The sequence below is a fragment of the Nycticebus coucang genome, chromosome X, assembly GCF_027406575.1.
Source record: "Nycticebus coucang isolate mNycCou1 chromosome X, mNycCou1.pri, whole genome shotgun sequence".
Classification (NCBI taxonomy): Eukaryota; Metazoa; Chordata; class Mammalia; order Primates; family Lorisidae; genus Nycticebus; species Nycticebus coucang.
The window spans coordinates 166,055,352-166,069,169 of record NC_069804.1 but is presented as its reverse complement, the minus strand read 5'-3'; the positions used below and the strand labels follow the sequence as shown (position 1 = coordinate 166,069,169).

At 38.8% G+C, this 13,818-nt stretch overlaps 1 protein-coding gene across 6 annotated transcripts in view; it reads left to right on the top strand.

Moving 5' to 3' along the window:
• ARHGEF6 (Rac/Cdc42 guanine nucleotide exchange factor 6) overlaps positions 1-13,818 on the top strand; it is a 126,856-nt gene that overhangs the window by 90,194 nt on the left and 22,844 nt on the right. For all 6 annotated transcript variants that reach the window (XM_053579909.1, XM_053579911.1, XM_053579910.1 and 3 more), the window contains one exon: positions 5,842-5,980. In XM_053579909.1, the coding sequence (XP_053435884.1) occupies positions 5,842-5,980 (139 nt within the window). The remainder of the gene's footprint in view (positions 1-5,841; positions 5,981-13,818) is intronic.

The following is a 13,818-nucleotide window of genomic DNA, read 5'->3' as shown; positions in this document are numbered from 1 at the left end:
TAAAACGAGATTCCCCCCTTGTATGAGCTCACTATTTCTATGAGCACATGTTTTTTACCTTTTGATATGAGGACAGCAATTCTACATGAATCCCGGAAAGACAAGGTTTACCTCAAATGGCAGACTTTCTGTGATGTTTACAGAGTTCCTGTTGTAACTCTGTTTGGTAAAATGTTACTGATGGCATTTATCTATGTTAGGAATTTTAAAATAAAATTAAGTCAAACATTATGATTTCAAGTTTGTTATGCAATTAATTTAAAGATTCTCCACTTTGGGGGAATCATAATCCCCTGTTCGCTTGATTTTGGTTGGTGGTGTTTTTGAGAATTTTATAGTATCCCTTGAAATGATGGCAGAGTCACTGGGGTCCTCATAGAACGAAATTTTTTATCTAACTGGTTTATTTACATGGAGGGGATGGAGGGGATGAAAATCAAGTTAAAACACGTGAGGTTTTCCCCAGATGTGCGCTATTAATATATTCTCAGCTATTTCACGTGTGTTTTGTAGTAATTTATGCTGACGTATTAAAAGAAAAACACGGTTGAATGAAAGTCACAGAAAATTCAGGTTAAAATTTGTTTGACATGAAAGTTTCAGCTGAAATAGGGACATGGGTAGGTATCTGTCTGTACTTTGCCTCTGGAGTTGTGATGTTCAGATGAACTTCTTCCTTTAGGCCTGGAGGTGGCAACACCACACCAGAAATGCTCATGACATTTGGCCAGGAGAAAGCGTCCAGCATCTTACAAGGGTATATGTGAACTTAGTAAATGTGGAATGTAAATGTCTTAGCACAATAACTAAGAAAATGCCAGGAAGGCTATGTTAACCAGTGTGATGAAAATGTGTCAAAAAAAAAGAAAATGTGTCAAATGGTCTATGAAACCAGTGTATGGTGCCTCATGATCACATTAATGTACACAGCTATGATTTAATAAAAACAAAACAAAACAAAACAAAGGAACTGTTAAGATTGCCTGTAGGTGCCTTGTTAAAAATGCTGTGATGTATTGCCTGAATTTGGAAATGTATCAGACCCCAACCTTGGTGTGTCCCATATTTACATATATTTGAATGGCTGCCCCAGTCTCTTGCTATCCCCTGGGTGAGGGCTTTGGGGATTTCCCCTATCTTTCCCCTGCTGGGTTACTGCAGTAGCTCCTGTTTCTTCCTGGGAATAACCTCTCCCCTACAAAAATACCCACTTCTTTCGCACACTTGCTTCAGTGAAGTATCCAACCGTTTTATGAGGGGAAGGACTGCAAAGAGAGCAGGGAGAGGAGGAGTTACATAAAGACTGATCTGGACCTCACTTCTGCCTCTGTTTTGGCACCTACCCCAACCACCACTGTGTGCTTTTCCTCTTGCTGGTTCTCTTCACTCTCCGTTTGCTGCCAGTAGCGAAGACTTGGAGAGAACCCCCAAGAGGACTTGCTTCCAGGACAAGGAGCATAGGAAAGATTCTGACCCTGGGTTCTGTTCTGTTTCTGTCTTTGACAAACCAGGGAAGAGAGCAAGTGAGACTAATCACAAACAGAAGTGAATAAAAAAGGAGCAGACAGGCCAGGCACAGTGGCTCATGCCTGTGCTCTCAGCACTTTGGGAGGCTGAGACAGGAGGATCACCTGAGCCCAGGAGTTGGAGGCAGCAGTGAGCTGTGATTGCACCACTGCACTCCAGCCTGGAAAACACAGCAAGCCACTGTCTCATAAAATAAAACAGTAGGAGCAGACAGTCAAATCTCTGGAACTGGGTAAATGTAAAAAGGAAAACAGGAATCCACACAATCCAATATGAGTAGCACCCCTGGGATTTTCCACTAGCCAGAGGCCCGGGCCTCTCCTTTTGGGCCACATGATTCCCTCTGCTGGGTAGACCCATGAACATTTCAATTAGGAATCCATAAAAGATCCCACAGAAACACTGTTATATGAGATAGTTAAGCTCTGCGGTGTTATTATATTGTACATAGTTTTTTCTTCATTTTTCCAGCCCAACCCAGTGTGTACCAGAGACCCATCCACTCTGCACTCTATGAAGTAAATGTGTTGCATTTTAAATTTATGCACTGAGAACTGCTTCTATTGTATCACATGCCATATACGGAACAAATTAAGATTGAAAAGTAAATCTTAGCCCATTGCCATTTTGAACAGACTGTTTAAAAACTACATTTGAGAGACAGATTGTTCTTTTGCATAACAGTATATATTTATGTATTAAATTTATTTGGGTAAGTAAAATGTATCATTTAGAATCTATTTTATCATAGATAATAGGCTTTATAGTTTGTTCGTTTTTTCACTGTAGTAAAATTTTCTTTTCCTCCCAAGAACCAGTATTTTCATCTACGATAGTGATTTCTTGTTATGTTGAAATTTTTTTAGTTTTTAATAATTGTAGCTAGCATAGAATTTAGCTTGCTGCATGAAAAGTAATAACAAAGTACACATTAACATTTGCTTTTAATTGCCATAACTCTTGCATCAATTAGAGTAGAACATGAAGGATGCAGGCAGTCATTTAGTCATGGGAAAAAAAAATAAGACTTGTTTACCTAATTGAAAAGAAATTAGGAAAACGATTTTCTCCAAATTACATTTCTACTCAAATGCACTCTCCAAATCCTAGTTATTTCCCTAATCATATTTTATGTGCCATGAATTTTTAAACCTCTTTATGCACTTTATGCTCTTGGTTGGAGATTAAACATCAATTTAATGTCCATTAAGTTGGAAAGCCCAGGTAAATACTGGTAGTTTTTAAAGATGTGGTGTTAGTAAGATATTTGTCTTGGAATAATCATAATAATAGTAATAAAATGCTTTCTTTCTTTCTTTCTTTCTTTTATTGTTAAATCATAGCTGTGTACATTAGTGCAATCAAGGGGTACAATGTGCGGGTTTCATATACAATCTGAAATATTCTCATCAAACTGTTCAACGTAGCCTTCATGGCATTTTCTTAGTTATTGTATGTAGACATTTATATTCTGCCTTTAGTAATTTTCGCCTGTACCCATTCTAAGATGCACCGTAGGTGTGGCCCCACCCATTACCCTCCCTCCACCTTAACCTCCCCCCTCCCTTCCCCTCCCTTGGCCCTTTCCTCATAGTCTTGTGCTATAGTTGGGTTATAGCCTTCATGTGAAAGCTATAATTTAGCTTCACAGTAGGGCTGAATACATTGGATACTTTTTCTTCCATTCCTGAGATACTTTGCTAAGAAGAATATGTTCCAGCTCCATCCATGTAAACATGAAAGAGATAAAGTCTCCATCTTTCTTTAATGCTGCATAATATTCCATGGTGTACATATACCAGAATTTATTAATCCATTCATGGATCAATGGGCACTTGGCCTTTTTCCATGACTTAGCAATAATGAATTGGGCTGCAATAAACATTCTGGTACAGATGTCTTTGTTATATTGTGATTTTTGGTCTTCTGGGTATAAACCTAGTAAAGGAATTATAGGATCGAATGGCAGGTCTATTTTTAGGTCTCTAAGTATTCTCCAAACATCCTTCCAGAAGGAACGTATTAGTGTGCATTCCTACCAGCAGTGTAGAAGTGTGCCCTTTTCTCCACGTCCACGCCAACATCTCTGGTTTTGGGATTTTGTTATGTGGGCTACTCTTACTGGGGTTAGGTGATATCTCAAAGTAGTTTTGATTTGCATTTCTCTGATGATTATCGACTACTTCAAATTTTACAAAATATCATACTTTCCTCTAGAGAGGCAGTGTTGTACCATGGAAAGACCCGAGGCTTTGGCCTTGGACCTTGGTATGAACCCACCTTAGTGACTTGTTAGCTAACTTGCCCTTCTTGAGCTTCAGGTTTCTCATCTATAAAATGAGAGGATGCCTATGGTGAAATATTACTGAGAATATTAAACAAGAATGAGTGCTTGTAAAATTCTTAGCATGAAACCGTGGCCATAAAACCCCAATATTTAATCTTCACAATTTTATTAAGACATAGGTTATATTTCTCTTTTACACATGTCTCTGCTGATGCTCAGGCAATTTGTCCAGGGTTACCAAATCTGTTTTATGACTCCCAAGTCTAGGGCACTTCCCTCCTCATAACTGCTTCCAGAACAAGACTGCAAAAACTCAGGCAGCATCTGTGACTCAGTGAGTAGAGCGCCGGCTCCATATACCGAGGGTGGTGGGTTCAAACCCGGCCCTGGCCAAACTGCAATAAAAAATAGCCAGACGTTGTGGTGGGCAGCTACATGAGAGGCTGAGGCAAGAGAATCACTTAAGCCCAAGAGCTGGAGGTTGCTGTGAGCTGTGATGCCAGAGCACTCTACCAAGGGTGACAAAGTAAGACTCTGTCTCTACAAAAAAGAAAAAAAGACTGCAAAAATTGATAAAATGGTTAGTGGCAATTGGGGTTCACTCAGATATGCTCCAGCTTTGATTAAGTCCTCCACCCCCAGCCCCTTTTTCCTCTGACATATGTGTGACTCGAGGCTGCTGGTACATTAGCTGAAACTCCATCCTTTTCTCTGCCACTTACAAAAGCCCAAGGAGGGAGAATGTCTATTAGTAATAGGGATAACTTGTAATCCACTCCAGTCCCAGCCCCCTAGTATTTTGTTACTGATAAAACGTTTCTTTGAACACAACTAACAACCTATTATCAACACACCATAGTTGGGAGGAACCATGGCATACGATGTATTCTAGAAAGAATAAATAGGTCGCTCTGCAGTAGGGGGTCCTTCTGGGGAGTGGTAAGAAAGGTTGGTGGGGCCAGTAGGAGTCTAAAAAGTTAAGACTCACAGGTACTCAGAGGTTCTTGAGCAGGAAAGCAGTGGGACTAAAGTGGTAGTTTCAGGTTCCAGAAGAAGCCTGGAAGTCAGGAGTCCATTGGTCTATTGAGGTGAGCCAGGTGGGAATGAGCTGGAGACCTGAAGTTAGACGGTAGCAGTGAGAATGGAAAGGAATAAATAGGCCCAAGAAGACTTGTGATCAACTGGATTACGCATGGCCAACCAAGGAGGTGATCAAGCAAAAGTTTCAAAATATGCTGTCAGGCATATTTTGAGAACAGTAGGTTTTCTTTTCTAACAATATTTTGCTGAAATATACATTAATATTATCTTCCAGCCCCCAGGATTCAACACCCTTTTTGGTGCAAAGGAGGCAATCTGGGAGGGTGCTGAATGGCAGCTTAGAATTAAACATTGATAGGACACAGTTCACAAAATAGTATACATTTTTTCCACCATATTGCTGCCTTGTGGAAGGGTTTGGGTGACCTGCTGCTCTGGTTTAGAGTGACTATTTGGTCAGTCATACAAACATGCTGCTATCTGAATGTAGGACTTGATTCTAGAACATCACAAGTGGGTGATAAGTGAGCATTTGGTGACTTGCCACCCTTGGCACCTCAGCCGATAATTAGAAAGTTTGAAATGACTAAGAAAAATCTATTTTTTAAAGCTTCAGAGGAAGTCATCTGGTAGGCTCCATACCCCATGCCCTTGGGTGCAGGCTTCTTAAGGGTGGGGATTTTTGTTTGCTTTTGTATCCCTGTCACTTAGTAGGTGCTCAGTCAGTGATTGTTGAATGAATAAATGACACCAGGGATCACCAGTGTCTAGCTCACTTCTGGAGCACTGGTGCTGGGCACAGTTCTGATTGCATAGGAGAAGATGAATGAAGGCTGACTGAATTGAGTTGAAATGCATTGAACAGCATTTGGACTACTGAAACACGTTTTCACTTGGTTGTATACTATGTGAGATACAGCAAAATAATGGTAATTCTTTACATGGAGTATTCAGCAGTAACAACACTGTATTCGTTCTTTTGCTAGTGATGATCTGGAAAAATTTATGGAAAATCAAGGTGCATCTAGCCCAGGAATTCTCATTTTGACAACAAGCCTCAGCAAACCATTCATGAGACTGGAAAAGTATGTTACTCTATTGCAAGAGCTGGAACGACATATGGAGGTAAGAGAAAGTGAGCTTTCTGAAGCTCGTGTACTAAGTATGTTCCTCTGCTCTGGAGAAAGCAGCCAGCCTGCCTCCAAACTAGCCTGGCAAAGGAATCCAAAAATGTCTTGATTTCAAAATTTACTATATCTGATCTTTCCTGTTCTCAGGCTTCTAGTTATCTTCTTTATGAAGCAAAATAAGTTCTCGTCCTTCCCTGCCAAACATTCATGATTATTCTCCTTCCCCTCTCTTCTCTTCCAAGCCTTGGTCCTGTTGCTCCCTCAAGTCTGTGGTTCCTTGTTGACTTGGGTTTTCATTGGCCCTCTCATCTGTAGATGCTGGTTCAGTCAAAATCAGACCAAGAAATCTTCTGTTGTTCTGGTACATTAACCAACTTTACTGTGGGCAATAAAGCAAACCAACATCAGAAAAAACAAAGAACATGTTCATTATAGGCAGGAATATTTATCTATAGAACACTGTGATCATTCAGCTTCCTGACTGGATTAAAATAGAAAATTCTTGCAGTCCCGAAAGAGGTCAATATTAGAATCCCCACATGAGGTTAAGATTAGTGATATCTGTCTAAGCATTAATGTATCTATCAGTGTCCCTTCACATTTTGTTTCTCCAGTTACCCTTTACTTGCAACAGCTGTAGCATAGCTGTAATGTTTTCTAGATATTAAGATTCTGCAACGAGGCCTGATAATTGAATATTTTCTCATCAAGAGCTCCAATCCTCTTGTTATTAAAAACCAATAAGCAGGGCTAGCTCCTTGAACTGTTTTTATTTTTTTTCATGATAATGCAGGGGGGTTGAGTGTGGGTGGGAGCGGAGGCCCCACTGGGGGAGGCTGCATTTACCCTAGTTGTTCTTCCTGTGTCTGGGGAAAGGTTTTGAGGTTTTAAAGGGTTTGATTATCTTTAAAGAAATAGGGTGCATTCTACAGGGCTCGTCAGCATTTATAAGGATTGAAAGCATGTACTGTGAGCGAAACCACATTCTCAGGGTATTTGACCTGCCTGAAAGCTGAAGGCAGGGGGGAGCTGGTGAGTAACGCCTGCCAGAATGAAATTTCAGTTAGGCCTCGGGAAGGTGTTGACCTCTGGATGCCTTTCCATAAGCTAAACCAGTTGGCTGAACCGTTTGAGGTTTACCCCCTCCTTGCTTATCACAAAAATCCAGAAACTACTGGCCTCAGTTTGTTACTGCTTAGTGCTGAAGAACAAATATGTACATTTGAAGGAGGAAAAAAATCCCAGATGTTCCTACTGCCTGGAACACCTCTACCTCAGCCTTCCCTGTAGGGGAGCCTGAGACAGCAATATGATGAAAAAAATGTATTAATCTTTTGTGATCTATGTCCTATAAATGTCTAATTCTAATTCTACACTCCTGCCTTCATTTGCTGTTGGCCATGGGTCTTTGGCTGCCCTTCACTTCCCACCAGCAGACGATAGACACCCTTAGTACTAGTTAGCACTATGTGAGACACTTTCTCCACATTTCTTATCATGTGTCATGGTTTCTGGCTGACACTGGACTAGAACCTGGAAGTCTCAGTTATCAGCTGATTTTGGTAAGAATAAATCTTACTACGAAGGAATACAACCTTACTTTTCATAAGCAATGCCATCCTTGGCTTGGGTCAGACACCTAATTTGTTCACCTTTGTATGTTACCACCTGAGACTAGTTGAGCAGGAGACGTGGTCTTCCCATTACTCTAGCTGAGTTCCAAAGGTTAGGAGTACATATCCCCTATATACCCCTTATGCCCCAATGTTAGGTCCAAATCTACCCCCCAGGAATCTTTGTCTTCCCTTAGTAAACAGTTATAGAGTTGTGGATTCCTAAAAGCCATTTTTTATTTTTATTTTTTTTAATTTATTTTTTTTATTAAGTCATTTGTATGTAGATCATGAATACATTTATGCCATTATGGGATCCAATGTGTTGATTATTTATACAAATTGGAGTGCTTACATCCTACTAATTAACATAGCCTTCACCTCATTTACCCAATTACAGTATTAAGACATTTGTGTTCTATACCTGATAGAACAACTTGTACTTGCAATATGCTCCATAGGTGTGCTCCTCTATCCACCCACTCAAAGCCATTAACCTTCCCTCTATCCACCCACTCAAAGCCATTTTTTAACCTGTCCACTTTTTTTTTTTATTAAATCATAGCTGTGTACATTAATGCGATCATGGGGCACCATACACTGGTTTCATAGATCTTTTGACACATTTTCATCACACTGGTTAACATAGACTTCTTGGCATTTTCTTAGTTATTGTGTTAAGACATTTATATTCTACATTTACTAAGTTTCACATGTACCCTTGTAAGATGCACCGCAGGTGTGATCCCACCAATCACCCTCCCTCCGTCCATCCTCTCCCCTTCCCTCCCCTCCTTCCCTGTCCCCATATTCTTAGGTTAAAACTGGTTATAGCTTTCATATGAAAGCCATAAATTAGTTTCATAGTAGGGTTGAGTACATGGGATACTTTTTCTTCGATTCTTGAGATACTTTACTAAGAAGAATATCTTTCAGCTCCATGTAAACATGAAAGAGGTAAAGTCTCCATTTTTCTTTAAGGCTGCATAATATTCCATGGTGTACATATACCACAATCTATTAATCCATTCGTGGATCGATGGGAACTTGGGCTTTTTCCATGACTTAGCAATTATGAATTGGGCTGCAATAAACATTCTGGTACAAATATCTTTGTTATGATGTGATTTTTGGTCTTCTGGGTATATGCCTAGTAGAGGAATTATAAAATTGAGTGGCAGATCTATTTTTAGGTCTCTAAGTGTTCTCCAAACATCTTTCCAAAAGGAATGTATTAATTTGCATTCCCACCAGCAGTGTAGAAGTGTTCCCTTTTCTCCACATCCATGCCAACATCTCTGGTCTTGGGATTTTGTGATATAAGCTAATCTTACTGAAGTTAGATGATATCTCAAAGTAGTTTTGATTTGCATTTCTCTGATGATTAAGGATGATGAGCATTTTTTCATATGTCTGTAGGCCGTGCGCCTGTCTTCTCCAGATAAGTTTATCTTCAAGTCCCTTGCCCAGCCTGCAATGGGATCACTTGTTCTTTTCTTGCTTATACATTTGAGTTCTCTGTGGATTCTGGTTATTAAACCTTTGTCAGAGACATAACCTGCAAATATCTTCTCCCATTCTAAGGGCTGTTTGCTTGCTTTACTTACTGTGTTCTTGACTGTGCAGAAGCTTTTTAGTTTGATCAGGTCCCAGTAGTGTATTTTTGAAGCTGCTTCAATTGCCCGGGGGTCCTCCTCATAAACTACTTGCCCAGACCGATTTCTTCAAGGGTTTTCCCTGCACTCTCTTCTAGTATTTTTATAGTTTCATGTCTTAAGTTTAAATCTTCAATCCAGTGAGAGTCTATCTTAGTTAATGGTGAAAGGTGTGGGTCGAGTTTCAGTCTTCTACAGGTTGCCAGCCAGTTCACCCAGCACCATTTGTTAAATAGGGAATCTTTTCCCCATTGAATGTTTTTAATTGGCTTGTCAAAGATCAAATAACAGTAAGTAGCTGGATTCATCTCTTGGTTCTCTATTCTGTTCCAGACATCTTCTTCTCTGTTTTTGTGCCAGTACTATGCTGTTTTGATCACTATCGATTTATAGTATAGTCTGAGGTCTGGTAGCGTGATTCCTCCTGCTTTGTTTTTATTTCTGAGTAATGTCTTGGCTATTCAAGGTTTTATCTGATTCCATATAAAATGGAGTATTATTTTTTCAAGATCTTTAAAGTATGACAGTGGAGTTTTGATAGGGATTGCATTAAAATTGTATATTGCTTTGGGTAGTATGGACATTTTAACAATGTTGATTCTTCCCAGCCATGAGCATGGGATGTTTTTCCATTTGTTAACATTTTCAGCTATTTCTTTTCTTAGAGTTTCATAATTCTCTTTATAGAGATCTTTCACGTCCTTTGTTAGATAAACTTCCAAATATTTCATCTTCTTTGGCACTACTGTGAATGGAATAGAGTCCTTAACTGTTTTTTCAGCTTGACTATTGTTGGTACATATAAAGGCTACCGATTTATGAATGTTGATTTTGTAACCTGAGACGCTGCTGTATTCCTTGATCACTTCTAAGAGTGTTATAGTAGAATCCCTGGTGTTTTCCACATATACAATCATATCATCTGCGAAAGCAAAAGTTTGATCTCTTCTGACCCTATATGGATACCCTTGATTGCCTTTTCTTCCCTAATTGTGGTGGCTAAAACTTCCATTATAATGTTAAAGAGCAGTGGAGACAATGGGCAGCCTTGTCTGGTTCCTGATCTGAGTGGAAATGATTTCAGTTTAACTACATTCAATACGATATTGGCTGTGAGTTTGCTGTAGATGGCCTCTATCAGTCTAAGAAATGTCCCTTCTATACCAATTTTCTCAAGTGTTCTGATCATGAAGCAATGCTGGATATTATCAAAGCTTTTTGTGCATCAATTGAGAGAATCATATGGTCTTTGTTTTTTAATTTGTTTATATGCTGAATTATACTTATAGATTTATGTATGTTGAACCAGCCTTGAGATCCTAGGATAAAACCTACTTGGTCATGATGTATAATTTGTTTGATGTGTTGCTGGATTCTGTTTGTTAGGATCTTGTTGAATATTTTTGCATCAATATTCATTAGTGGTATTGGTCTATAATTTTCTTTTTTTGTTGGGTCTTTCCTGGTTTGGGGATCAGGGTGATGTTTGCTTCATAGAACGTGTTGGGTAGTCTTCCTTCTTTTTCTACATTTTGGAACAGGTTGAGTAATATAGGTACTAGTTCCTCTTTAAAGGTTTGGTAGAATTCTGATGTGAAACCATCTTGTCCCGGGCTTTTCTTTTTAGGGAGATCTTGTATGGTTGATGCTATTTCAGAACTTGATATTGGCCTGTTCAACATTTCCACTTGATTCTGGCTAAGTCTTGGAAGGTGATGTGCTTCCAAGTATTGGTCAATTTCTTTCATATTTTCATATTTCTGAGAGTAAAGCTTCTTGTAATATTCATTAAGGATATTTTGAATTTCTGAGGAGTCTGTTGTTGTTTCGTCTTTGTTGTTTCTGATTGATGAGATAAGAGATTTTACTCTTTTTTTTCCTGGTTAGGTTAGCCAAAGCTTTATCTATTTTGTTGACCTTTTCAAGAAAACAACTTTTTAATTTATTGATCTGTTGTATAATTCTTTTGTTTTCAATTTCATTTAATTCTGCTCTAATTTTGATTATTTCTTTTTTTCTCCTGGGTTTGGGGTTGGAATGTTCTTCCTTTTCCAGTTTCTTGAGATGTCCCATTACGTTGTGAACTTCCTCTCTTTCCATTCTCTTGAGGAAGGCTTTCAGTGCTATAAATTTCTTTGTTTTTCTTTTTTTTCATTTTTTTTTTATTAAATCATAACTGTATACATTGATATGATCATGGGGCATCATACACTCGCTTCATAGACCATTTGACACATTTTTATCACAGTGGTTAACATAGCCTTTCCGGAGTTATCTCAGTTACTGTGCCAAAACCTTTACATTCTACATTTACCAAGTTTCGCAAATACCCCTGTAAGATGCACCACAGGTGTTAATTTCCCTGTTAGGACTGTCTTTGTGGTATCCCAGAGGTTTTGATAATTTGTGTCTTCATTGTCGTTTTGTTCCAAAAATTTGGCAATTTCCTTCTTAATCTCATCTCTGACCCAGCTATCTTTCAGAATAAGGTTATTTAACTTCCATGTTTTTGTATGAGTATACAGATTCCTGTTGTTACTGAGTTCAACTTTCATTCCGTGGTGGTCCAAGAAGATGCAAGGAATAATTTCTATTCCTTTAAGTTTATTGAGGTTAGACTTGTGACCTAAGATGTGATAGATTTTGGACTATGTTCCGTGGACTGATGAGAAGTATGTGTATTCAGTTTTGTTGGGATGAAATGTTCTGTAGATGTCTGCTAAATCCAAATGTTGGATGGTTAGGTTTAAATCTAAAACTTCTTTGCTCAGCTTCTTATTGGAGGATCTATCCAACACTGCCAAAGGAGTGTTGAAATCTCTGACTATTAGGGAGGTGGAGGAAATCAAGTTGCTCATGTCTGTTAGAGTTTCTCTTATAAATTGTGGCGCATTCTGGTTGGGTGCATAGATATTAATAATTGAAATCTCATCATATTGAGTATTACCCTTAACAAATATGAAGTGACCATTTTTATCCTTCCTTACTTTTGTTGGTTTAAAGCCTATTGTGTCTGCAAATAGAATTGCAACACCTGCTTTTTCTGATTACCATTTGCCTGAAATATGGATGACCATCCTTTCACCCTGAGTCTATATTTATCTTTTAAGGTAAGATGTGACTCTTGTATGCAGCAAATATCTGGCCTGAGTTTTTGTATCCAGTCAACTAACCTGTGCCTCTTTGGAGCACATTTTAAGCCGTTCACATTAATGGAGAATATTGACAAGTCTGGTAAAATTTTGGGTATCGAGTTTTTCAAAAATCCAGTGGACATTTGTAATCCTTTCGCCACTGTGGAAGTTGGAGTTTGATCAAAAGTTTCTGAGTGAGTTTACTTTTGTGGTAGAGGATTGGGCTGGTCATTACGGAGGATATCCTGATGAGCTGGTTTAGTTATGGCAAATTTTTCAACATATGAATGTCATTAAAGTATTTAGTTTCTCCATCATAAATGAAACTCAGTTTAGCTGGATATAGAATCCGGGTTTGAAAGTTATTTTGTTTTAGGAGATTAAAAGTCAATGACCACCCTCTTCTGGCTTGAAAAGTTTCAGCAGAGAGATCTGCAGTCATTCTCATATTTTTCCCTTTGTAGGTAATGGATTTCTTACGTCTGGCTGCTTTCAGAAGTTTCTCCTTCATATTAACTTTAGTGAAGTTAATTATGATATGCCTGGGGCATGTCTTATGGGGATTTAGTCATGCTGGGGTTCTGAAACTGTCTGCTATCTGAATTTCAGAATCTCTTGGCATGTCTGTAAAATTCTCTTTCATAATTTCATGGAGAAGTGACTCTGTGCCTTGCGATCCGCTTCATCACTTTCAGGGATTCCAACGAGGCGGATATTAGCCTTCTTCGAATTACCCCAGAGCTCTCTGAGAAAATGACCCGTTTTTGCTCTCCATTTCTCTTTATTTATTTATTTATTTATTTTGAGAGTTTGGGAGTGTTCAAAAGCTTTGTCTTCAATGTCAGAATTCCCTTCTTCTGTTTGCTCCACTCTGTTGCTAAGGGATTCTACTGTATTTTTCAGATCTCTGAGGGCTGAAAATTCTTGCTTCAGTGCATCTAAATCTTTGGTGGTTTTGTCTTTAAATTCGTTAAATTCTTGAGACAACTTTTGAATTTCTCCTCAAATTTCTAATTCCGACTTTTGAATTGCTCCTCGATTTTCTAATTCCAAATTTTCCTCCATTCTATTAATCTCGTTTGCAATCCAAATTCTGAATTCAGTTTTTGACATCTCAGCCAGCTGTTTATGAATGGGATCTTCAGTTACATCTGCCATATCTTTCCTTGGATTGGGGGGTTGATCTATTCTGGTTATTCATGTTACCAGAGTTTTTCCACTGATTCCACCCCATTATTATTTTACACCATTTGACTTTTTCCCTGGAGCTTTGTCGAGGACCCATACAGTGCTACGGCCTGAGAAACTGGGGACCTGTTTGGTGTGGAGGGGCTAAGTGGTTCTGTCTTGTTTTCAGCTGGTCTCTGTTTGACCCTAGTGAAACAGTTACTCTGGGTTGAAGCCTCAGCTGTAGAGAAATACCAGCAATTA